At 33.5% G+C, this 20,138-nt stretch overlaps 3 protein-coding genes and 1 pseudogene across 3 annotated transcripts; all 4 read right to left on the bottom strand.

Moving 5' to 3' along the window:
• Positions 1 to 152: 152 nt before the first annotated feature.
• COP9 (COP9 signalosome, subunit CSN8) lies at positions 153 to 2,228 on the bottom strand. Its single transcript, XM_083067606.1, has 6 exons — positions 2,091 to 2,228; positions 1,863 to 1,975; positions 1,702 to 1,781; positions 1,366 to 1,538; positions 725 to 841; positions 153 to 487 (listed from the first exon to the last, which is right to left on the bottom strand). The coding sequence occupies exons 2-6, from the start codon at positions 1,944 to 1,946 to the stop codon at positions 348 to 350; spliced, it is 594 nt and encodes a 197-aa protein (XP_082923732.1). The 5' UTR covers positions 1,947 to 1,975; positions 2,091 to 2,228; the 3' UTR covers positions 153 to 347.
• Positions 2,229 to 2,277: 49 nt separating this feature from the next.
• Positions 2,278 to 3,136, bottom strand: LOC145953839 (putative inactive receptor kinase At2g26730 pseudogene; annotated as a pseudogene).
• Positions 3,137 to 3,207: 71 nt separating this feature from the next.
• Positions 3,208 to 8,458, bottom strand: LOC109803131 (Late embryogenesis abundant (LEA) hydroxyproline-rich glycoprotein family). The gene is made up of 2 exons (XM_020364579.3): positions 7,359 to 8,458; positions 3,208 to 5,536 (listed from the first exon to the last, which is right to left on the bottom strand). The coding sequence occupies exons 1-2, from the start codon at positions 7,995 to 7,997 to the stop codon at positions 5,450 to 5,452; spliced, it is 726 nt and encodes a 241-aa protein (XP_020220168.1). The 5' UTR covers positions 7,998 to 8,458; the 3' UTR covers positions 3,208 to 5,449.
• A 7,393-nt stretch (positions 8,459 to 15,851) lies between these two features.
• Positions 15,852 to 19,702, bottom strand: LOC109803115 (protein-protein interaction regulator family protein). Its single transcript, XM_020364565.3, has 10 exons — positions 19,541 to 19,702; positions 19,364 to 19,468; positions 19,224 to 19,289; positions 18,785 to 18,958; positions 18,584 to 18,697; positions 18,231 to 18,302; positions 17,257 to 17,340; positions 17,045 to 17,145; positions 16,664 to 16,748; positions 15,852 to 16,435 (listed from the first exon to the last, which is right to left on the bottom strand). Exons 1-10 carry the CDS (start codon positions 19,616 to 19,618, stop codon positions 16,040 to 16,042), a joined length of 1,275 nt encoding a protein of 424 aa, XP_020220154.1. The 5' UTR covers positions 19,619 to 19,702; the 3' UTR covers positions 15,852 to 16,039.
• Between the last annotated feature and the right edge of the window lie 436 nt (positions 19,703 to 20,138).

The following is a 20,138-nucleotide window of genomic DNA, read 5'->3' on the forward strand; positions in this document are numbered from 1 at the left end:
TCTTAATAATTATGGCAATGTCCTACAAACAAAAATAAGACAAATGACAAAATATTCAGTAGACTCAAATATACATACATTTCTCCCCAAAAGGAAGTCTAATATGCAAATATGTAACTGTTCCACTATCATATGAGACTGAGAGAGGCATGTTGAATAACTACCAAGTGAGATGCAAATTTCACCAATCAGTGCTAAAGTTCAAACACATACAGGTCGGTTACAAAATTATCGACAGGATATATGCACTTTCATGCACCTTCAAGAACATAGAACATATTATTGTTCAATTTGAGAAAAAGGATATTAGAAAATAAAAATTCTAATTCCGTTATAATTAAAAGGCTTCAATGCTCAAGATGGAAGACATATTCTGTCAATCGCTGCAATTTACTGTGATCAAGTTTCTGCTCCGTCACAACAGGTTGCTTCTTCACAATAAGCATCTGAGAGGCAGGGTCTACAGTCCAGCCTTGCTGTAGTACATCTAAATTATACAATCACAAATGTCAATAATAATAACAAAGAGAGGAGATAGTTGATAGAACTTAATCCTTAGCCAGACAGAACAATACTACAAGGGAAGATGCAATTTTATAGATAGGTCAGTGTTTATGATATGCAAATTGTCATGATCACCCTTAGCAGCCGATTCTCAATACAAGTACAAAAATGTAATCAATATCCAACTTTTAAGGATTCTAGGATACGGAAAATTACTTACAATTTGTAGCATCATCCTCATTCATTCCCAGAAATAAAGCTGTGTCATTAATGCTTATTGTAGAATAAGCAGAGAGAAGCAGCTGAAACATCTCCTTTGTGTAAAGTTCTGGAAACAGTTTATTGGTATTAGCATTTTCACTGTACTAAACATCTTCAAATAAAATATAAATGCAAAGGACTTGTAAACTCAATCTATTTGGAAGCAACGCATGACCAAAAAACCTATTTAATTGAACAATTACAGAAGTTTAGGGTTTAGGGTTTAGGGTTTAGGGTTTAGGGTTTAGGAACACCAATGGGAAACATTTTTAATCACCAATATTCCAAGTTTAAAAAACTATAATACATTTTGTTCTCATTTAACTAATTCTAAGGTGATATTGTTTTCATTCATTACGGTAACCATTGCAAAAATGACATTACATATAGTACTACAAAAAACTAATAATGCTTGATACAAATTAGTTGATCAACACATCCATGCTTCACCGATTCTCACACAGAAATTACTGAATTACTTTCAGCATAACATACAGTGTATAATTAACATTCAACAAGGTAACATGTAACAGGTTATGATAAGAGTAGGAGCAACATTTTGATAAAGCAAGAGTCTAGGATAACTCTTGCCTGAAAAAGAGGCAACTATGCCTTGGAGATCCTGACTCCAATCATAGCCACGGATTGCTTCATGCACTCCAGCATAGTCACGTAACCACAGCTTCTGTCCAATTTTCCAAGCGGCGGTGACTTCGGGCTGGCTTTCTTTGATTGAGGAAGGAATTGATTTCCAAAGAAACCGCGCACTATTGCTGCAAAATCACAACAGCACTTTCAAATTCATGTATATAAATTAAAACCAAAATCAATTGTAAAACAGGAATTATTTATTTCAGTACCAACAAGTGAGTAAAGTAATATTCATTTCATTGACATATACAACAATGTAAAGCGGGAAAATGAAAAGATAGATACATGTCGTGAATATAAATGTGAGAGAGGAGGTGAATGGCGTAGGGCCAATCGTCTTGATAAGCAATGCCTTCAGCTGCAACCTGAGTTAGGATTCATGAATTGAAGTAAGACACAAACCCTAAGATAATGGAAAAAGGAAACACAATCAAATAAATAGCAACCTGAAGCATCAAGTTGTCGCACACATCCGCAATCTTCTCGTATGACTTCGAATCCAACGCTGCTCTCACCGCAGAGAAATCCATCACTCTACTCTCCGATCAAATCCCTATCACTGTAGCAGCAAAACCAAAAAAAAAAAAAAAACCCTAAACCAAACGCTAACCTTGAAATTCAGAAAAGCTAATAGTTCTTTTACGCAAACAAACAACGCATTAACAAAGCCATACCTCAATTCGAATCCACGAGATGTCAAAGTGAAAATCAGCTGAAACTTCTCCAGCCAAGATTTAATATATACATAAGCTAACGACGTCGTTCTTAAGCATTTAGGGTAGATGATATTCACACCTCCACTCTCGTATAAACACACCTCCTTTTTTAAAAAATATATATAAAATGTCTAAATTACCCCTAAAAAAAATACACCTCCCTTTACCGCACCCCGTTCCTCGCATCCCACACCCCCTTCCCCGCACCCCCGATCAAATCATCATCATCAACAAAGGGATGAACATGAACCAACCTCTTCCTTGGTGATCTTGTTCTTGTTCTTCTCACTATTCCATTGGGAGGCTAACAATATCCCCAATCATGCGCACCACCTCATCCATGTTGGGCCTCTGGTCGAGCACAAGCGCAACGCAGGACATGGCAATCTGCAACAACTGAACCATCTCCTCTTCGATGTTCTGGAACCTCATGAGTTCCGCGTCGATCACTTTCGCGGTCCACTCTTCGCGCACCACTGACTGCACCCAACGTGGAAGGTCGATCCCTTTCTCGCTCAGCGAGGCTTGGTTCGGCGCCTTGCCCGTTAGGAGCTCCAGCACCAGCACGCCGAAGCTGTACACGTCGGATTTCAATGTCACCTTTCGGGTTTCCAGAACCTCCGGAGCCCGGTAACCTGCCACCCGGTTCGAGGGAACCGGGTTCGCGAATATCGGTTCAGCCCGAAGTCCGAAACGCAGAGGTCGTGGTTCGGGTGGAGGAGGATGTTGGAGGATTTGATGTTGCCGTGGACCTGTTTGGCTGACACGTGGAGGAACGCCAGGCCTCGTGCGGCTCCCAATGCTATTCTCATTCGCGTGTCCCAATCTAGCGGCGTTCGCTCTGACCTTCTGCTCCCTGTTGTTAAAACGTTAATAGAGTTATTCGTGTGTCCCAATCTAGCGTGCTGGTTGCACCTCCGCCGTTGATCTCGCCCTCGACACCCTCTGCCGCTAGATATTTTAGCATCGAACAGCTCGCATTGCTCACTCAGGTTTCTTCTTTCTTATGTTTCATGCCTCTTCAGAAATTGTACCCCCTCTGCTCTTGTTTTTGGGAACTAGGAACTCGGAACAACCCCCTTTTCTTTTCGTTTTTTTTTTTTTAATTTGGGATGAGAATTTTGGGTTACCAATTACTGCTTCAATCTATCCCATCACAAGGTTCTATTCTACCGCTCTTGTCAGCGACTGAATAGCTGATTTCAAAGAGGCTTTAGGAAGGAGGGGGTGTGTGGTGTGAGGTGTGGGGTGTGGGGGTGCAGGGAAGAGAGGTGTAAATTTAGAAAAAATATTTTTTTTAAGGGTAATTTAGATATTTCATATATATTTTTTAAAAAAGGGGGTGTATTTATATGAGGGTGGAAGTGTGTTTATCATCTGCCAACATTTAGTTAGTGTGACTGTCCGAAAGTGTGTGTGTGCTCTTTTTTTTGGGTCCAGCCCAATTAAGTGCGTGTATGTGAGGCCCACCAGCCCAACCCAATTTTGTTCATACATCATACACGTACTGCGTATTATTATTATCCTTTCTAAGAGCCTCACTCCCAAAACATCCAACGTAGGTTCAATTTTATTAATATTAACTCTAAATATAAAGCTTTTGAAAATAAAAGCAAAAAATATTAAATTAAATGGTTTTAATGTTTATGATTTAATAAAAATTATTTTTAATTGTTAAAACTGATTTTAACAAAATTATTTTATTTTAAGCATTTTTTGAAAATTAATTTAGAAACAAAACTATAATGCCAAATGGTTGTTTTTATCTTGCATTTTGAAAAAAATTACAATGTCTATAAAAACAACTAGTGAATTTACGCATTTATTTTTTAAGGTATCGCTCCAAAAAATCCTAAATTCGTCCTCAATTAAAATGTATCTCGGATGTATTGTTGAGTTCTTATCTCCAAAGAATAATTAGAATGTTCAGCTCTAAAACTATTCTAGGTGGATGCAATGGAAATGGATACTGAAATTTAAGGTAGAATTCGGTCGTCTGTGTTAGTACAATGTTAAATTGTTAAATCAATACTCAATGTTAAATTGTTAAATTTTTTTTATAGGAAAGCCATATTCCATTTTTTTTATGTGTCGCTTTTTATATTCTATCATTTTTTGAAAAATAATTTAAATATTAAACGTTGGAACATATTCATTCATAAAATTTACCAATTGTAATTAATAAGTTGAGTTAAAAATAGTATCAAATATTACCTTGATTGAAATCGAATTCAGTTAACCTGTCTTGATCTCTTATTTTCTTTGTTCAATTAAATTGAATAACAAAGGGCAAACTATAACACGGGTATGAACAACATTGAGAAGAGAAGGGAATTTGGATTTGAAATGGATTCGACGGGAAATAATTATCGTGCGTTTAAAAAAATAATCCTGATTTAATATTTTAAATAACTATGGTTTTAAATATAAATGGAAAACATAAATTTCATTGGTTATGTACTAGTATATTATAGTAAATGAAAATTTCCCTACTAAATGTAACAAAAAGAGATGACATAACTTCATTAAATAAGAATTCATACAACTAATGACTAAAAAATGAACTACAGTATACCAAAATCCTTGCATTTATGAGGGTAACATTAAATTTCTATTACTATACTATTATCCAGTATCTCATAATTGTAATTGTTGAAATGCTAACCAAAATAGAAGTATTTATATGCTGATGCACTCTGGTATAATATCCCAAAATCCACGAATGGAAGACAGCACGTTAATCAAGAATTGTTTAGTTTCCTCAAAAGGGCGCTTCGTGTTCAATTTAAATTTTAGAGCCGAAAATTTAAAAATAATTCACATGTAACAGATCTACTTACATGAAATTTCAATAATCAAATGATGAAATGAGCAAAACTTCTCATGCACTTTTCAAAAGCAAAATAAAGCTGAGGGAGAAAAAGGTTGGAAAGAGGAGAGAACGAACAAATTAAGAAAAACCCATCAGGATACCTCACCCACTCATCGGATGTACTTTACAGTTTACACGTTGTTCCGCAGAGTTTTGTCTTCCAAGTGAAGTAACCTATTCAAAAAATTTCTGCAAAACTCTTTGAGAAAATGTTAAATTCCCTAATTTCATATCCTTTGCAAAACCTTTTTCCTCGACTTTGCAGTTTATCAATTTGTCGTAACTCCTCCAATAAGCATTCTAAATTCCGTCTAACAACCCCACCCAAATTTCTCTCACTCCTTTCGCTCCTCGTTTCTTCCTTAAATTAGTCGAAGAAACGAGAGTCAAGTGAGAAAATGAGTGGAATATAAGGACATTGATACTGCCAACAAGAATGATATCATCAAACACTCAATCCATCAAACCCACACTGCTTGTAAGTCAGGGATTGCTTTCTTGGACTGATCACTATTGCACAATCCACCGAAACCTGTGTAATTGAGTTCATGTCGTTAATCTATTGCTAAAAGTAAAACAGGTTAACGAAAATCTTGTTACTATAACGTAAGGGAGATAAACATAACGTAATAGGAAGTTGGAGTAATTATACGAGGACCACAACACAGTTCTATTGCTTACAGTACAAAAAAAACAAGGGAGGGAGTTAAAATGTTCACACTAGCAGAATGTGAACACGGAATAATGATTCCATTCGCACCCATGTGCCGCACAAACAGCATAGTCACATGATAAAGACTTTTTTTGGCCTCGAAAGAAAAATAATGTGGCGGTAGCGATTGAAATACGTAAACTTCGTTTTTGATCTATATTGGAACTTTGAATCGTAAAGTTAAACGACAAGAGCATATCAAAACTTGCATAGTTAGTTAATCTGACAAACAAGCCTCACACTAAAGTCAGTCCTCCTCCTTAAGTTTTTTTTTTTTTTTTTTTTTTTTTTTAAGCAAATTTGTTTGGCATTAAGGACAAACACTATAATGAACATTATTGGGCTTCAGCTGGTGTTGACACCGTCGTCTAGTAGTTGGTGCCCTGGACTACGAATCCCATGACCTGATTCAACTATGGTGGGACCTAGCAATTTTATCATTTTCTTGGCACTTTCTAATCATTCGTTAGTAGCTAAAGTTGAGTGCTACTGCTAACCCCCAAATTCCAGTTTTTATATTCCTAATTCCCATCACACTCCTATTTAAGTACAGCATTATTTTTAGAAAAACAAAATGCGAGTCCTCGAAATTAAGGATTTCTCCTTTGCTATGCCCCAGAAAACAGAGAAAGTGCAGCAATCAAGGTAAGAAAAAACTCTACCATCACACAACAGCACTGCGGCTACTGGAATGTCTAGCCATGGTATCTAGACAAACGCATAAAAGAGCGTGAAATAAAGCAGTTAACAGAAACCTATAATTAAGGGCAAGATAAGAAAAAGTGATGCCCCAATACAATTTCATGGACTCGTAGTTAATAATTTCAGAAATAAGAGTGATTTTGACACACAAGTGTAGTAATTTTTAATTATTATATTTAAAGTTATCCCTTTCAGATACTTAAAACAATCTATAGTCAAATGTGAGTAAAACCGTAATTTTAATAATCCACAGTGAAAAGGAATATGATATATATTTATCAATAACCTGCCAAATAACACGACTCATAGGAAACGAATGGAAAGCCTATAAAAGCTAAAAAAAAAAAGAAAAGAAAAACAAGAGAAAGACCTAAAAAAACGACCCACACACACGGAAGAAATCCCTTTCACAAACGCACACAATGAGAGAGGAATAAAAAATAAAAACGAAAAACCAAATGGAAGCAAGCGAAACACAAAAGTGGAAAGGAACATCCCCGAAAGATGTATCCAAAAATAAGTGAATGTGATCCAGCGGTGCTGCAGGCTGCAGCACAACCCCAAAACAAAAGAAAAAATGCACCCAAGGCCAAGGGTATTTTCAGTCACAGTAATGTAATGTATCTTGTTCAAGATAAAATTCGTAGAAAAAGAAAACAATAAAGTCTTAAAATATTAGTATAATTTATATTAAAACAAAATAGCTTTCGGCGCAGGTTATCCAAGACAACGTGGTACAGTAGTTGGACTTGGAGTAGTAGAGTAGAGTAGAGTAGTGTCCTCAGCGGCGCACGTTAGCAGGAAAGAACAAAAAAGAAAAGAAGTAAAGAAAAAGCAGAGTGCGAGAGAGGGTAGTGGAATTGGGTTAATTGAAGATAAGAAAGAAAGGAGAAATTAGGTAAAATTAATTAGTAAGGAAAATTGGAAATGTGAGATTGACCTGAACGCCGGGAGAATCGAAGTTGATGACGCGGATCTTGGCGGCGACGTCGCCGAGGACGCGGAGGTCGACGCGGTCGTTGAGGGAGGCGTCGCGGATGAGGTCGGAGGCGTCGGCCTGGAGGAGATTGACGCGATCGACGGAGATGGTGGCGATGACCTGTCTGGTGCTGTGGGCCTGCTGGAAGAAGCCGGGGACGGAGGCCCTGCCGAGGGGGATGCCGCGGTACATGACGGTGAAGCTGGACTGGCCGTACTTGATGCCGACCTTGTTGGGGTTGACGGCGGAGAAGAGGAGGCGTATGGTGAGGGAGAGGGAGGCGGTGGAGGGGGGATTGGGTGTGATGCCCATGTACTGCACCCCCACCTGCTCCAGATCGAACTGCGGCTTCTTGGGCTTCACCGCCAGGATTATCACAAGCACCACTGCCAGCACTAGAAGCGCTAGGAACGAGAACAGAAGGAAGAGGCAGCAGCAGCATCCTTTGAATGATGCTGACGAGGACGACCGTGACGGCGTCCTTGCTTGGTAGTGTCGGTAACCGTTTGAAGTCGCTGAATGTCCTGTCCCTCCTGCTGCTTCTGCTGCTGCCCATTGTCTTCGCTCGCCGTTTCCATGTGCTTCGTTTGCTCGCGTCATTCTCCCTCTCTCTCCGGATGCCTTTCTTCTTCTTTTCCTGTCACTCTATTTCTATATATCACACATGAGAGAGAGACTCACCATCACTTTTCCCTCATCTCTTATTGCTTTGCAAACTACCAATTTTATTTAACACTTCAATAATAATAATAATTAAACCTCCTAATCCTATTATGTCTTTATTTATATCATTCCAAATAATTATATATTTTATTTTTTTTATAAACATAATTCACATCTAACAATATTTTTAACACACTAGATTTGAATCCCAACCCATTGGATAAACAAAGATATACAAAATTAGTTGTCATAATGTAAATTTCAGCTGCTATAGCTAGTAAAGTAAAGACACTACTAATTGTGTTCTTGACGTGAATCAAATGAAAAAAAATATGTAAGTAAACGATATGAAAAAATTAGATTACAATCTTCATTGGGTAATTTCTTATTGCTGTCAAACTGGATTTTCTGAGTATTATTTTAGTTCAGATATTCGTCGGCGGCACTGTGATATCTGTCATGTTAAGATTGTGTTCTTTCTCTCACAAGGTATATTCTCGAGAATAACACTAATCTTTTGTTTTAAAATCAATTATTATATCCGGAAATTAAAGTTATAATACTAATTTCTATAAAACATACTTTTATATTATTATTATGTTAATAAAAAATATTATTATTATATAATAATTTGGTGTATAAGTCAAATTTTACGTACAATTTTTAAAGTGCATCTGCCTACTTAACAAATTGTGAATATAAAAAATATTTTCAAAGTAAGAATGGACGTTTGGTGGTGAAGTGAGTGGGGATGAATATGAAATGGAAAGTTGAAACGGTGCGGAGGAACATTGCAATGGAAGATGGTAGACAAAAGGGGCTCTTCACCCAGTTCTATGGCTTTGACTCCATGTTTTTGCGGGACATGTTCTTTCTTTCTCACTTCCGGTTTTTGTCAGTATGGGAAGATGTTCGAGTCCGCTGCACGACACAACTTTGGGTCCAACAATTTGGGCTATAATGTTACAATGGGGTGTCTCACAGATTCGGCCTGCTAATGCTATGCGTTCCTAACAACAAGTTTGATGAAGAATTTGGTATTTTGATCATTCCATTAAAGTTCTTAGTCTATACTCATTTATAATCTTATCATTCTTTCACTCTTTTGAACGTAAGACTGCTAATTAACCTTAATATTCTTAAAAAATAAATACCACATTCAACATTAAAAGAAAACATTAAAAATTACACACTTTTTTCTTCTTCGTAACCTTCAATAAATTACCATCTAGATCAATTAATATGACATTATTATAATTTAACTAACGGTCTCAAATTTAAATATGTAGGTGAATCAAATACTTGTGATCTTTATAAAATTAAAACAAATAATAGAAAAATCTTCAATAAAACATGGAGTGCAAAACTCCATCTCTGTCCCAAAACTTTTACAATACCTTAACAATATTTTTTCGTATAATAACAAAAAAAAAACTTAAGAACTTGCGTAAATTATTAGCTATTGTGAATACTACAAATAAATAAGGTTTTTTAATTTCTTAAATTTTGCAACAAACATCTAGATTATTATCGTTACTTTAAGAGAATTGGTTTCTTTTTACCTAAGAGAATGTTTGGTTCAAATAAGAGAAAAGACGGGGAAAGGAATTCTGATATTAGAGAGAAGTAATTTCGAAGAATTTTTAAAATAATTTATATTTTTTATCGTTATAATTTTAAAAATTTAAATTTAAGTAAAGATTTATTTTTTTAGATATTATATTCAAAATGTTTTAAATCTCGTTCTTCCTCTTCAAATCCACAACAAATCCACAAATATTTGAACTCCCCACGGCTAATTTTCTTGAAAATATTTTTATGTCAAAATATACATTTTATTTAAATTTGTTGTGTTATGCTATTTTTCTTTTTAAGAAATAAAAGTTCTTAAGGGCTCAAAAAACTCATGATTATTTATATGTTCAATAAAAGAATAGCTATTTGTATTGATATTAATAAAATCCTTATTCTGATAAAATCTGAATTCAATAGTTACTATATAATTAAATATTAATTTTAAGTGTTATTATATAATTAACATTAAATTTTTTGTGTTTTATATGATTTATGTGTATACTTAATTGTTTTTGAAAAAGATTATTAAAAAAATTGACACTAAAATTTATTTCAATGTATTAGTTTCTATAGTATTGACTTTTGTTGGCATTGTTATCTACATGGAGCAAACATAAGATGTCACTCTCGTTTACCTCTAATAAAACAATAGCTTGTTCAGAGAGTATATCAAGTGAGATTCCAACCATTACCACTTAGGGATATCAATTTGAGATTGATTGATACATTTAACTTAATTAATTACTAGTTGTGCTAAATGTGGGCTACCCTGCAATGTATTTTACTTAAGATTGACAAATTATTGGCCTAGTCCATTGTGGATTACAAAGCAATATTATTCATACTTTAGGCCAACAACTTCCCTTTAAATTATTTACTCTCTCTCTCTCTTTTTTTTTTGTTACAGAATTATTTTCTTTTTACTTATATCTATCATATAATGTTTTGGTTAAATTATCTAAATCAATGAATTTCATGTACGACTATATATTTTAATCGGTTCAAATTTTCTTTGACCATAGAATCAAATAAAACTGAAGCATGTGGATATATGAAATGGGTGGTTTAATGCTTCTCGTGGCAAGAATTAAGGTGAATCCGAAAATGAAATGGCAGATATAGCCATATAGGTCCTTTTTGCCTTTGCAATACCTTATCCACAGCATGCATTTATTATGAAATAGCGATAAATTAATTATCAAACAACAAATTGTAGAGCATAGAATTAATGTTGAAAGAGGGCACAGAAAATGAGAAATTATGCTCTTCCCATGATTTTGAAGAGATCGTGTGTTGAATGAGGCTAAAGAGTATCTTCTTGTATTTTTATGGTGGCAAAGAAACTTGGTGGAGCCTGATGAGAAACAGTGGACAAATTTGCAGTCTGAAGGAACTGTACCATTTGATTTGGACAGTAATTAATTATTAGATGTGTTGGCTGAAATGGTAAAAAGGCAATTCTATAGAAATCAAGAGACTAGGTCATGGTGCCTTCTTCGGATGTAATGGCTTGGGGGTGTGCATCTTTAGGCTATGTCATATGTGTGCGTCTTTAGGAAATGTTTATATATATATCGAATACATATTATTTTTATTTGAGATAATTTTATTTAAATTAGATAAAATAAAATTAAATATCTCAATTTTTTTAATAAAATTTATTCAAATAAAAATCAATTTAGATTATAATTAACTATATTATACATATAATTGATTATTAAAATAATTTATTTTTTATAATTTTTTCAAGCAAACTCTTAATGACGAGTAATGGATAATTTTTTAGACGAGTCATCTCCTTCATCAAGAGACTCCAACGATTAGGATTACTTGTCATTAAAAGAGAATATGCACACCCCATCACTTCACACGAACTGATAGGATTTAGTTCTTTTAAATATGATTTACCACATAAAAATTAATTATTTATTGTATCCAAATGAAATTAAATATTTCAAAATCATTTTTCATCAAATTTATTCAAATAAAAATTCAATCAGATCATAATTAATTATAAAAAATAATTGATTGTATGCAATTAATTATTAAAATATTTTGTTTTTTATAGTTTTCCAAGCACACATTAATCTAATGGTTAGTAACGGATTCATAGACGCTTTCATAGGTGATGTGTTTGATTTAAAAAAAATGTTACTTTTATACAAGAGATGTAATATTTTTTAATAATCATTTAAAAACTTGTAAAATTTTCATAAATGACATATTATATATTTCCTATAAAAAGAATCTAATTTGATTCACTCGTGTAGGAAAATATAGCAAACGAGAAAGCTAAGGCTCCTTCCTAGGAACTAGGAAGTGGACGTGTTAGGTTTTGAGCTTCTCTCTCATTAGTCTTTACAGTTTACAGCATATTTTATTTTATACTCTACAGGGCCTACATCACATCTCATTCAAACTTTGTAGTTTTCAATTACTCATAAATACGTTAAATATTAGTTAAGATGATTCTAGATAAATTTTTCATGTTTATATTTTTTGTTAACAAAATTAATAGTGATATGGAATTGATTTTGAGTTTAAACTAATTTTTTCTATTAATTTTCTTTTAGAATAAAATATTCAAAACATGAATTACAGTACCAACACTGCAACGCACATTTAGGCTTAGCAGTTAGCACATTTAACTACTTAATTAACATGGAAACCCTAAATATATCGTTTTTTTTATATGTATGTAAAATGTGAGAAAATACCATCATTTGGACTAAAGTACTGGGTTAGCTTGGTTATTGATCAACATCAGTTTGATTATATCACGTTTCGTAAATATCTGATCATAGCTCAAAGTTATCCCAATTTGGTCACATTATGACACATAATTCAATTAATTAAAGCCATCTAGCCAGGACTTTTGAAACAGGCACCAACCACATCACAACACCTTTCTTTCCCACTAAGAAAAACCTACAACATGAAGATATTCATTTTTCCCTATTCGCCCTCGCCTTTTTTTTTTTTTTTTCTTTTCATGGTGTTCAAACAAATAAGGATTGTTATTATGATTGAAAGAGGAATGTTTCTATTATGATGATGACCCATTGAGCGAGAATTGACATGTGAAGAAAAAAGATAAGGTCATTAAATCTTTATTAAAGATGATTAAGACTAAGAATATGGGGGGCAAACAAAAAAAACTCAATTTATATCTAGAAGTGAAACATTAAAGCGTGTGCTTTATTTTTCGTTAGAATAAAGCTTAACCGATGTTTGGCTAACGCAAATTTTGTTTAAGCTTTCTCTCACACAATGCCTATACGGGTAATGAAACATAACCTAAAATGTTAAAGTCAACAAAAAATGTAGCAACTTTTAAGCAAAACCTTTTCTTCTGTTCTTTCTCATCTCAAAAAAGAAGAAGAAAAAAAAAGAAGGAACGATTGATATCGATCCCACTGCGTTGGTTCATGCACTTGAACTAATTAACCAGAAACTAAAGGTTGGCGTCACATGAGAGTGAAAATAATGTCTATAAGTGCAACCCAAAAAAGTGATGAAGAATTGAGGAAAGGAGTAAAAGATTGGTTCGATGAAGAGTTTAATTAATTATCTAGAAAAGTGATAAGTACGTGTAAGTAATGCCCTAAAGCTAAACATTGTAAAGTCCAAAAGCTAGGAATTAGCCATGGTATATTGACATGAATGCTTAAACACATACAATGATAGGACATTACATAACATAATTAATATAACAGAAAAAACGAGTATTAAACGACAAGTTGTTACAGGTTTGGTTTGCTTTATTTGAAACTAGATGGTTGGAAAAGAAGTCTCTGGGAATCTTTTTCTCCATGTTTGCTTTGCTCGTTGGAAAGTTCTCTTTTTCTACCTAAGGTTTTAAAAGCAATGCTGCTCCTCGCTTTCTCGGAAACTATCCAAATAATGGTTTCTGTTTCTGCATTCTACTTGAGTTTATTTTGTATCATTGACATCCAAATGGAAAGGTACTATACGCTACCAGAATAATCAATGCCTTCTTTCTTAAGGCAATTTGGTTTACATCATCAAAAATTTGTATAACTTTTTTAAGCAAATATATTATTTTATAATTAAAGAGAGAAATAGAAAGATATGAAGAGGGATTAATGATGAAAGATAAATTAACTAATTAGATATAGAGACATATTATAAATGTTATAGAAAATTGTTATATCAAGTTCTGCAATATGCATCCATATCCACTTATAAAAACATCCAGACTTATATTTAGATATATGAACAGTAACTATAGTACATTAGTCTTGTATACTCACACCCGACTCGTTATTGACATTTTATTCAATACAATATATTCTTTATTTGATGTATTTTTTATTTTTTATAAACTAGAAAGACAAACATATTATTGTAGCTTCAAAATTGACTACAAAAAAAATATTAATTAAAAACATAACATCTTAACTAAAAAAAATTAAAGACCCTTTAAATTATAACATTACATAATGATTAGATTAAATTTATTATACATAAAGAGAGGGGATCAACTTATTAATTATGGGAGTAACTTCCTCTTTTCTATAACTTTTTATGTATTTTGAATTTTATTATTTTCACTATAGAATTAAAAGTATATAGTAATTTATAAAATTTTAAATTTATTTGATACTACATAAAATAAATTTAATTAGCGTATAAATTTTTTAAAATATAAGTCAATGTTAGTTGTTAAATAGCTAGAGTTAATGACTATATATTGTAAATGTAAAAGGTTCAAAGAATTCGTTTGTAGTCTTGTGTTTTTTATACGTTCAGTAACACTAAAAAAATGTTAAAGTTTTATTCTTAATCATCAACATAGCATAACTTTTAAAACAATTACTGTCAAACTCAATAAATCTCCCTACATATGATCGGGAAAGACGATATAGAATTTCTTTATAAGTGTATAGATTATTTTCTCAATAACATAACTATAAATGGCCAATTTATGTGAAATTTAATGCTCGTAATCATTTCATAAATGTCCAAAAAAATATTCAAGAATTTAATTAATAAAATTTAATATATAAAAAGTTATTGAATGGAATATATATAATTTTAATAAATCAATTTTAAAATACTTGAATCTCTCCTCACATAATAAAAGTTATTAGTTGATAAATGTACATGATTTTAATGGAGGATCAAAATTACTCTTGGAATAACTCTTTAAAATTACTCTTTGAAAATGTTCTTGTACGAAACATTTAGAAATAATACCAAGAGTGAGAGATTTGATTAAGCAAGATTTTAAAGTTGAAATTTCTCCTCTAACGTTAATAGGTTTAACCAAGACATTTATAACACAACTCAAATAAGCCTCACAACCAAAATTTTTTTTAGATAAACTTCACAGTCAATCAGTCTTTATAATAGAAAAGACATTTGATGATAAGTTTGTGCTTGATTGGAGGAATTATCGTAAATGATTAAAGTGTGACGTTCATGGTATATAAAATATTCAACTAAAGTTACTCCTATACAAAGGGTAATGTATTATAATGTAACTAGAGAATTCGATATTTCAACTACTACAATAATACAACCCATTGCTAATCTTTCTTGTAAGGTAGTCACCCTTGAGTCATAGAAGATGTTTTTTGATTAACAATTACATAAACACATTACATTTTGTTCCTATTGACCGAGAATTGTATCTGTGATTATTGTTATTTTATTCATTTGTCTATTTTCAATAAGTAATTCTCGTTGACCACGTCATAGAAATCATTGAAACAATAGTAATAATTCTTATTTAAAAAGGTTCTTATATGAAACATCTAGAAATATCGAGAGTGAAAAATTTGATCAAGCAAGATTTTAAAATTAAAATTTCTCCTCTAACGTTAATAAGTTTAACCAGGACATTTATAACACAACTCAAATAAACCTCACTTAATCGCATTTTCCCGTTGCTTTTACTGAACTTCTTTCTTGTATCATCAAACCATCACCCATTAATACTACAACATTTTTGGGTTCCAACATTTAGGGTTTAGGATATACTACCCATGCCTATTACCTAGCAATTATTTGCAGATACTTATCGAGGTCAATACCCATAATTCAACTGGTGGAAAAAGTTACCCTTAACAAATAATTTTTCTCATCTCTAATTTTATTGTTTTGCCCCCTGGAAAATTAAATGCCGGATGAAAACTCACGTAAATTGAAATAAAATGAATGCATGCTATGTTAGCTCGTTAAGGGCAAAAATCCAACAAACATACTGTGCATTAATCTGAATCTCCAAAGGGCGGCAATACAAAGAATAAGTGAAGAAAGTTCATCTTAACACAAAATACAAAAGGCTACAAGTCCGAATACGTAAAGCTTAGAATAGCAAGGGATAAACTACAAGACATTAACTCTCAGAACTATTGAAAATTGTGTCCTTCGGGCGATCACTTCCCCTCCACATTTTCGGGATCAGCCGCATGATCTGCACTGGCGTTACCTGCTTCCGTCTTAGTTGTTTCATCAATCCTCCTTCCAGAATCATCATCTAATTCATCATCCATCATGTCATCCTCTCCCACATTTATATCTTCTACATCATCATCCTCTTCATTGTTTCCGCCAGGGATCTTTCTTTTCTTCGGACCATGCTCCAGCCTATGAGTATCCAACTCTTTGTCCATGGTCTCCTGTAAATTCTGGTCATTGTTAACTTTCCTTGCATTCCTTGCATTCTGCCATCTGTCCAATTCCTTCTCAACATTGGCAAGATACTGCTCTCCAATCTGTTTCTGATACTCAGACACTTCCTCTCTTCTTGCATTTTTCCATTCTAGGAAAGCCTGCAAAGTGAAAAGTTATGGATATTACACAGAAAATATAAGATACATTTTAAAAAACCATAATCTTGAATCTAGTGTGATAGTGAGTATGCACTCATAAACATCCATGTAGCAAGGAAAACATCTATATTTGAGATTTAATTGGCCAATCATGGATGGGTATCCATAGTGGTCAAAATGATGTTATAAGATGAAGAACAAAAGAAATAAAATGTCTAGTTTGACAACCTCCTCTTTGCGCTTCTCGAGTGATGTAGGATCTTCATCCAAGGGCTTGTTAGGCAAATAGTAGATTGGAGGCTCTGCTTTAGTCCTGCAAACATACACATGCCACATTCAATCAGAGAAGAGCCCAAAAAGTTTAAAGAAAAACATTCACATGTCTACCTAATATCCTGCAATTAGCAGGAAACATCCAGTCATCAAGTTGCTTCAACACAACAATGCACATGAACAGAAACTTATCTTCGTCTGAATAAAATGTGAATATGGAGACTTTTGGACCAAAATTAAAAATAACCTGCAAAGCATAGCATGAATTCATGTCAAATATAATAGATGTCCAGACATTGAATGGACAAACTACAGACTCTTGCATCATTAGGTTACCTTATAAAATTGCTTAGTCTTTTATGATGCTCACTCCACCGAAGAAACAGCAGCTCCAGTTTCTTCTCTTCTGTTTTAGCAGCCACACGAGCCCTAAGAGTCTGATGAGAACATGGGAAAAAATATATCAACATAATATAAATAATGAGGATCAAAATGGAACTTTGTTGTCCATATGAATAGTAAAAAGAGATTAGTTATTGAAAGCCAACCAAATCTCTCCTTCGTTTTTCAGCAATCTGTTCACGCTCTTCTTTCCTAAGCCTTTCACTTTCTTCACGTGCCCTTTGCTCAGCCTAGGAAATAATTTCAACCAGTTCAAGATTATTATGAAGTGAGGATGAGAGAGAGAGAGAGAAGAGAAAATGGAAACCAAATACAGTGCTCAACAAGTAGTTGCTCAAAAAACTTACAAGCATCATAACAGACAGAGGATATTGCAATGAAAAAGTCCAATTTTAACTTGGCACATTGCACACTAATCTAGTCATTATTGTATTAACTTTAACCTTGTCCAACCAGATTGGCACTAAAATTAATATATAACACTAGCTACCTTTTAGGGGGTATAAATGTCAGTCATAAAAATGTATGTCTTACCCACTAAAAGAACTTGTAAACAACCTTTTTGGGACTTTGGACCATATAAAACTTGTCCATTCAATTGAATAGCATGTATAATCCCAACCACCAGTCATCTGAATATTATATACATTCATTAATTGCTAACTTTGATAGCCAAAACGGCAGTAGATACTATGCCAATAATTGGGCCCAATAATCTGGGGAGGCAAGGGCAATATCCGCTGAAATATCATGCATATGACAGAAATAGAGATATAAGAATATAATGCTTTGTTTAAAAATGATTTACATGGGATCACATTTAGATATGCTCTAGCTACCGATGCAAGGGTCTGACTTAATAAAAGATGGAAATGCATCATATGCCTTATATTAACAAGTCCCACTACATATAGCATAATAAACCTACTAGGAACAAGTCAAATGAGTATTTCTACAAAACAAAAAGATCTAAAAATAATGCATTCATCAAAAAAGTTTCAGCAAGTCTTTATAAAAGTTATAACATATTGATATTAGTAAAGATACTGCCCATTTATAAATTTACTGAGAGGTATAGTTCACAATCTACATCTTCATATAAAAGTGAACATGAACTTACTCTTTGCAAGGAATTAGATCTTCGCATATATGCCTCTGTTCCCGAGAGTTGCATGTCTTCCTTTCTGAATTTCTGGAACAATTCAGAATACAAGACATATATTAAAATATAGAAATAACAACCATAGCATTGATGATTAAGAAACCTGCATACTACTTAAGGGAGAAACACTTATAAGAACAATTGACACTGAAAACAATGTCAGACAGAAAATTCAAGATGAAAAGCAATTATTGAGAGAAACAGATAGATAGAACGAATTTAAATGAACACTACAAATAAACTACTGAATCGAGCTTATAGTATATAGCACTAGAGATTTGTTAAAAAACAAGTAACTAATCTAAACATACCTCCAGAGTTCCCAAAAGCTGGCCCAACATTCTCTTGTTCCTATTAACCAAACTTGGATCATCATTCTTTGGCATTACCCTTGGAACATGTTCCGTAGGAGGAATGTCAGAAGGCTGACATGCATAACACGTTAAAGTGTCAGAATATATACAACTTTAAACCAACAATCAACAAGAAGGTAACAGAATTATGTTTACCACCTTTAAAGTTCTTGGATTGCTATCTCTCTTAGACCATCCAGTTTGGTGAGAATTTAAAGGGTTCCTATCACTCTGGACCAATGCACCAGTCCCATTCACACCTTCGCTAGCGGAATCCTTTGTCTTTTCACCCTCTCCTGCTTCAGCATCTTCAGGAATCTCCCCGTCATCCACCTTCATTCCCAAACACGGATAAAGTTAAAACCACATTCATATATTTCCCTCAGTGGGAGAGGGTTCTGCTTCCGAGTTAACAGAAAATGTACACCACATACAAATTTTGAACCACTACTCCCACCCCACTTACCAGAAATCATCAACAATGAGTAATCAAATGACAAAACCCAACAAATAGAAAAAAAAAGAAAAAAAAAAAGGGAGTGAACTTGGTAATCAAAGACATTAACAATTAATGATTATAAGAAACAAGTAGCAATACCCTGACGACAGCAGATGAAAGTCGACGTTTGGCAGGAGGTTGATCTTCAGAATCATTCCTGTCTCCCTGAATGGAGGAAATATATAAACATATAGAAGAAATTGGGAGTGAACCCTAAAGAGAGAGAGAGGAATACTGACAGGACGCAGAAAGGGTCGTGGGCGAACGCCGTTAGTGCGAAGAGCAGGAGGCGCTAAGGCACCACCTCTGCGAAGACCTCGAGGATCTCGAAGCCTCTCCGTAATCTACAAAATTAAGAAACATGAGAATAAGAATCGAATATAAATGTGGAGAGCGAGAATAGAGAGGGAAAGAACCTCGCGCTGTTGGCGAAGAAGCTCATCGATCTCGTTGCGGAGTTCAGCCTCCGTCTTCTCCACCGCAGTGCTCCCCATTGGTGTATGCACCACAAAAACCCTCGCTCCCTTTTTCACCACCGCACCTAAAAACCCTTTTTTTCCTTCTTGCCCTTGGGCCCTTTTTCTTAATTCAAACACACATTCATTTTTTTTCTTCTTTATTTAATTAAATAAACTCTAAAATATTATTCATTTGATTCAGATCTCAATATCTGGTAGTCTAAGAAATCAAGTATTTTTTTAAATGAAATTAATAAAATTAAACAACGTTAACTAACTAAAATAAGTTACAAGCATTAGCATATTATAATTTATTTTTATAACTTGTTTGAAACAATTGAACTACTGGACCTCATATTCGGCAAAAAACCTTATACTAGTATTTGCTATAAAATAGGTTAAAAAATTGTAATCTTTCTATACACAACTCAACAGTGGACATGCATGCCATAGTTACTTGAAGATAATTTATTTTGTTAAATATTATTAAAATTCTCTAATTAAGGGTGTGAAATTTTGATTTTGAACAACAACATATATTTGTTTAGTTTTAATG

This window comes from Cajanus cajan, chromosome 1, assembly GCF_000230855.2.
Source record: "Cajanus cajan strain Asha chromosome 1, NIPB_CcT2T_4, whole genome shotgun sequence".
Classification (NCBI taxonomy): Eukaryota; Viridiplantae; Streptophyta; class Magnoliopsida; order Fabales; family Fabaceae; genus Cajanus; species Cajanus cajan.

Bases quoted from the DNA above. Each gene is read 5' to 3' on its own strand.
- COP9 (XM_083067606.1), bottom strand. From the start codon at position 1,946: ATGGATTTCTCTGCGGTGAGAGCAGCGTTGGATTCGAAGTCATACGAG. The intron at 1,782-1,862 runs GTTGCTATTTAT...ATCCTAACTCAG, and splicing joins GCGACAACTTGATGCTTCAG to GTTGCAGCTGAAGGCATTGC. The intron at 488-724 runs GTAAGTAATTTT...TGTATAATTTAG, and splicing joins TGAGGATGATGCTACAAATT to ATGTACTACAGCAAGGCTGG.
- LOC109803131 (XM_020364579.3), bottom strand. From the start codon at position 7,997: ATGACGCGAGCAAACGAAGCACATGGAAACGGCGAGCGAAGACAATGG. The intron at 5,537-7,358 runs GTCAATCTCACA...TCAATTACACAG, and splicing joins TCGATTCTCCCGGCGTTCAG to GTTTCGGTGGATTGTGCAAT.
- LOC109803115 (XM_020364565.3), bottom strand. From the start codon at position 19,618: ATGGGGAGCACTGCGGTGGAGAAGACGGAGGCTGAACTCCGCAACGAG. The intron at 19,469-19,540 runs GTTCTTTCCCTC...TTAATTTTGTAG, and splicing joins TTCTTCGCCAACAGCGCGAG to ATTACGGAGAGGCTTCGAGA. The intron at 17,341-18,230 runs GTAAGTTCATGT...ATTATTTCCTAG, and splicing joins GATCTAATTCCTTGCAAAGA to GCTGAGCAAAGGGCACGTGA.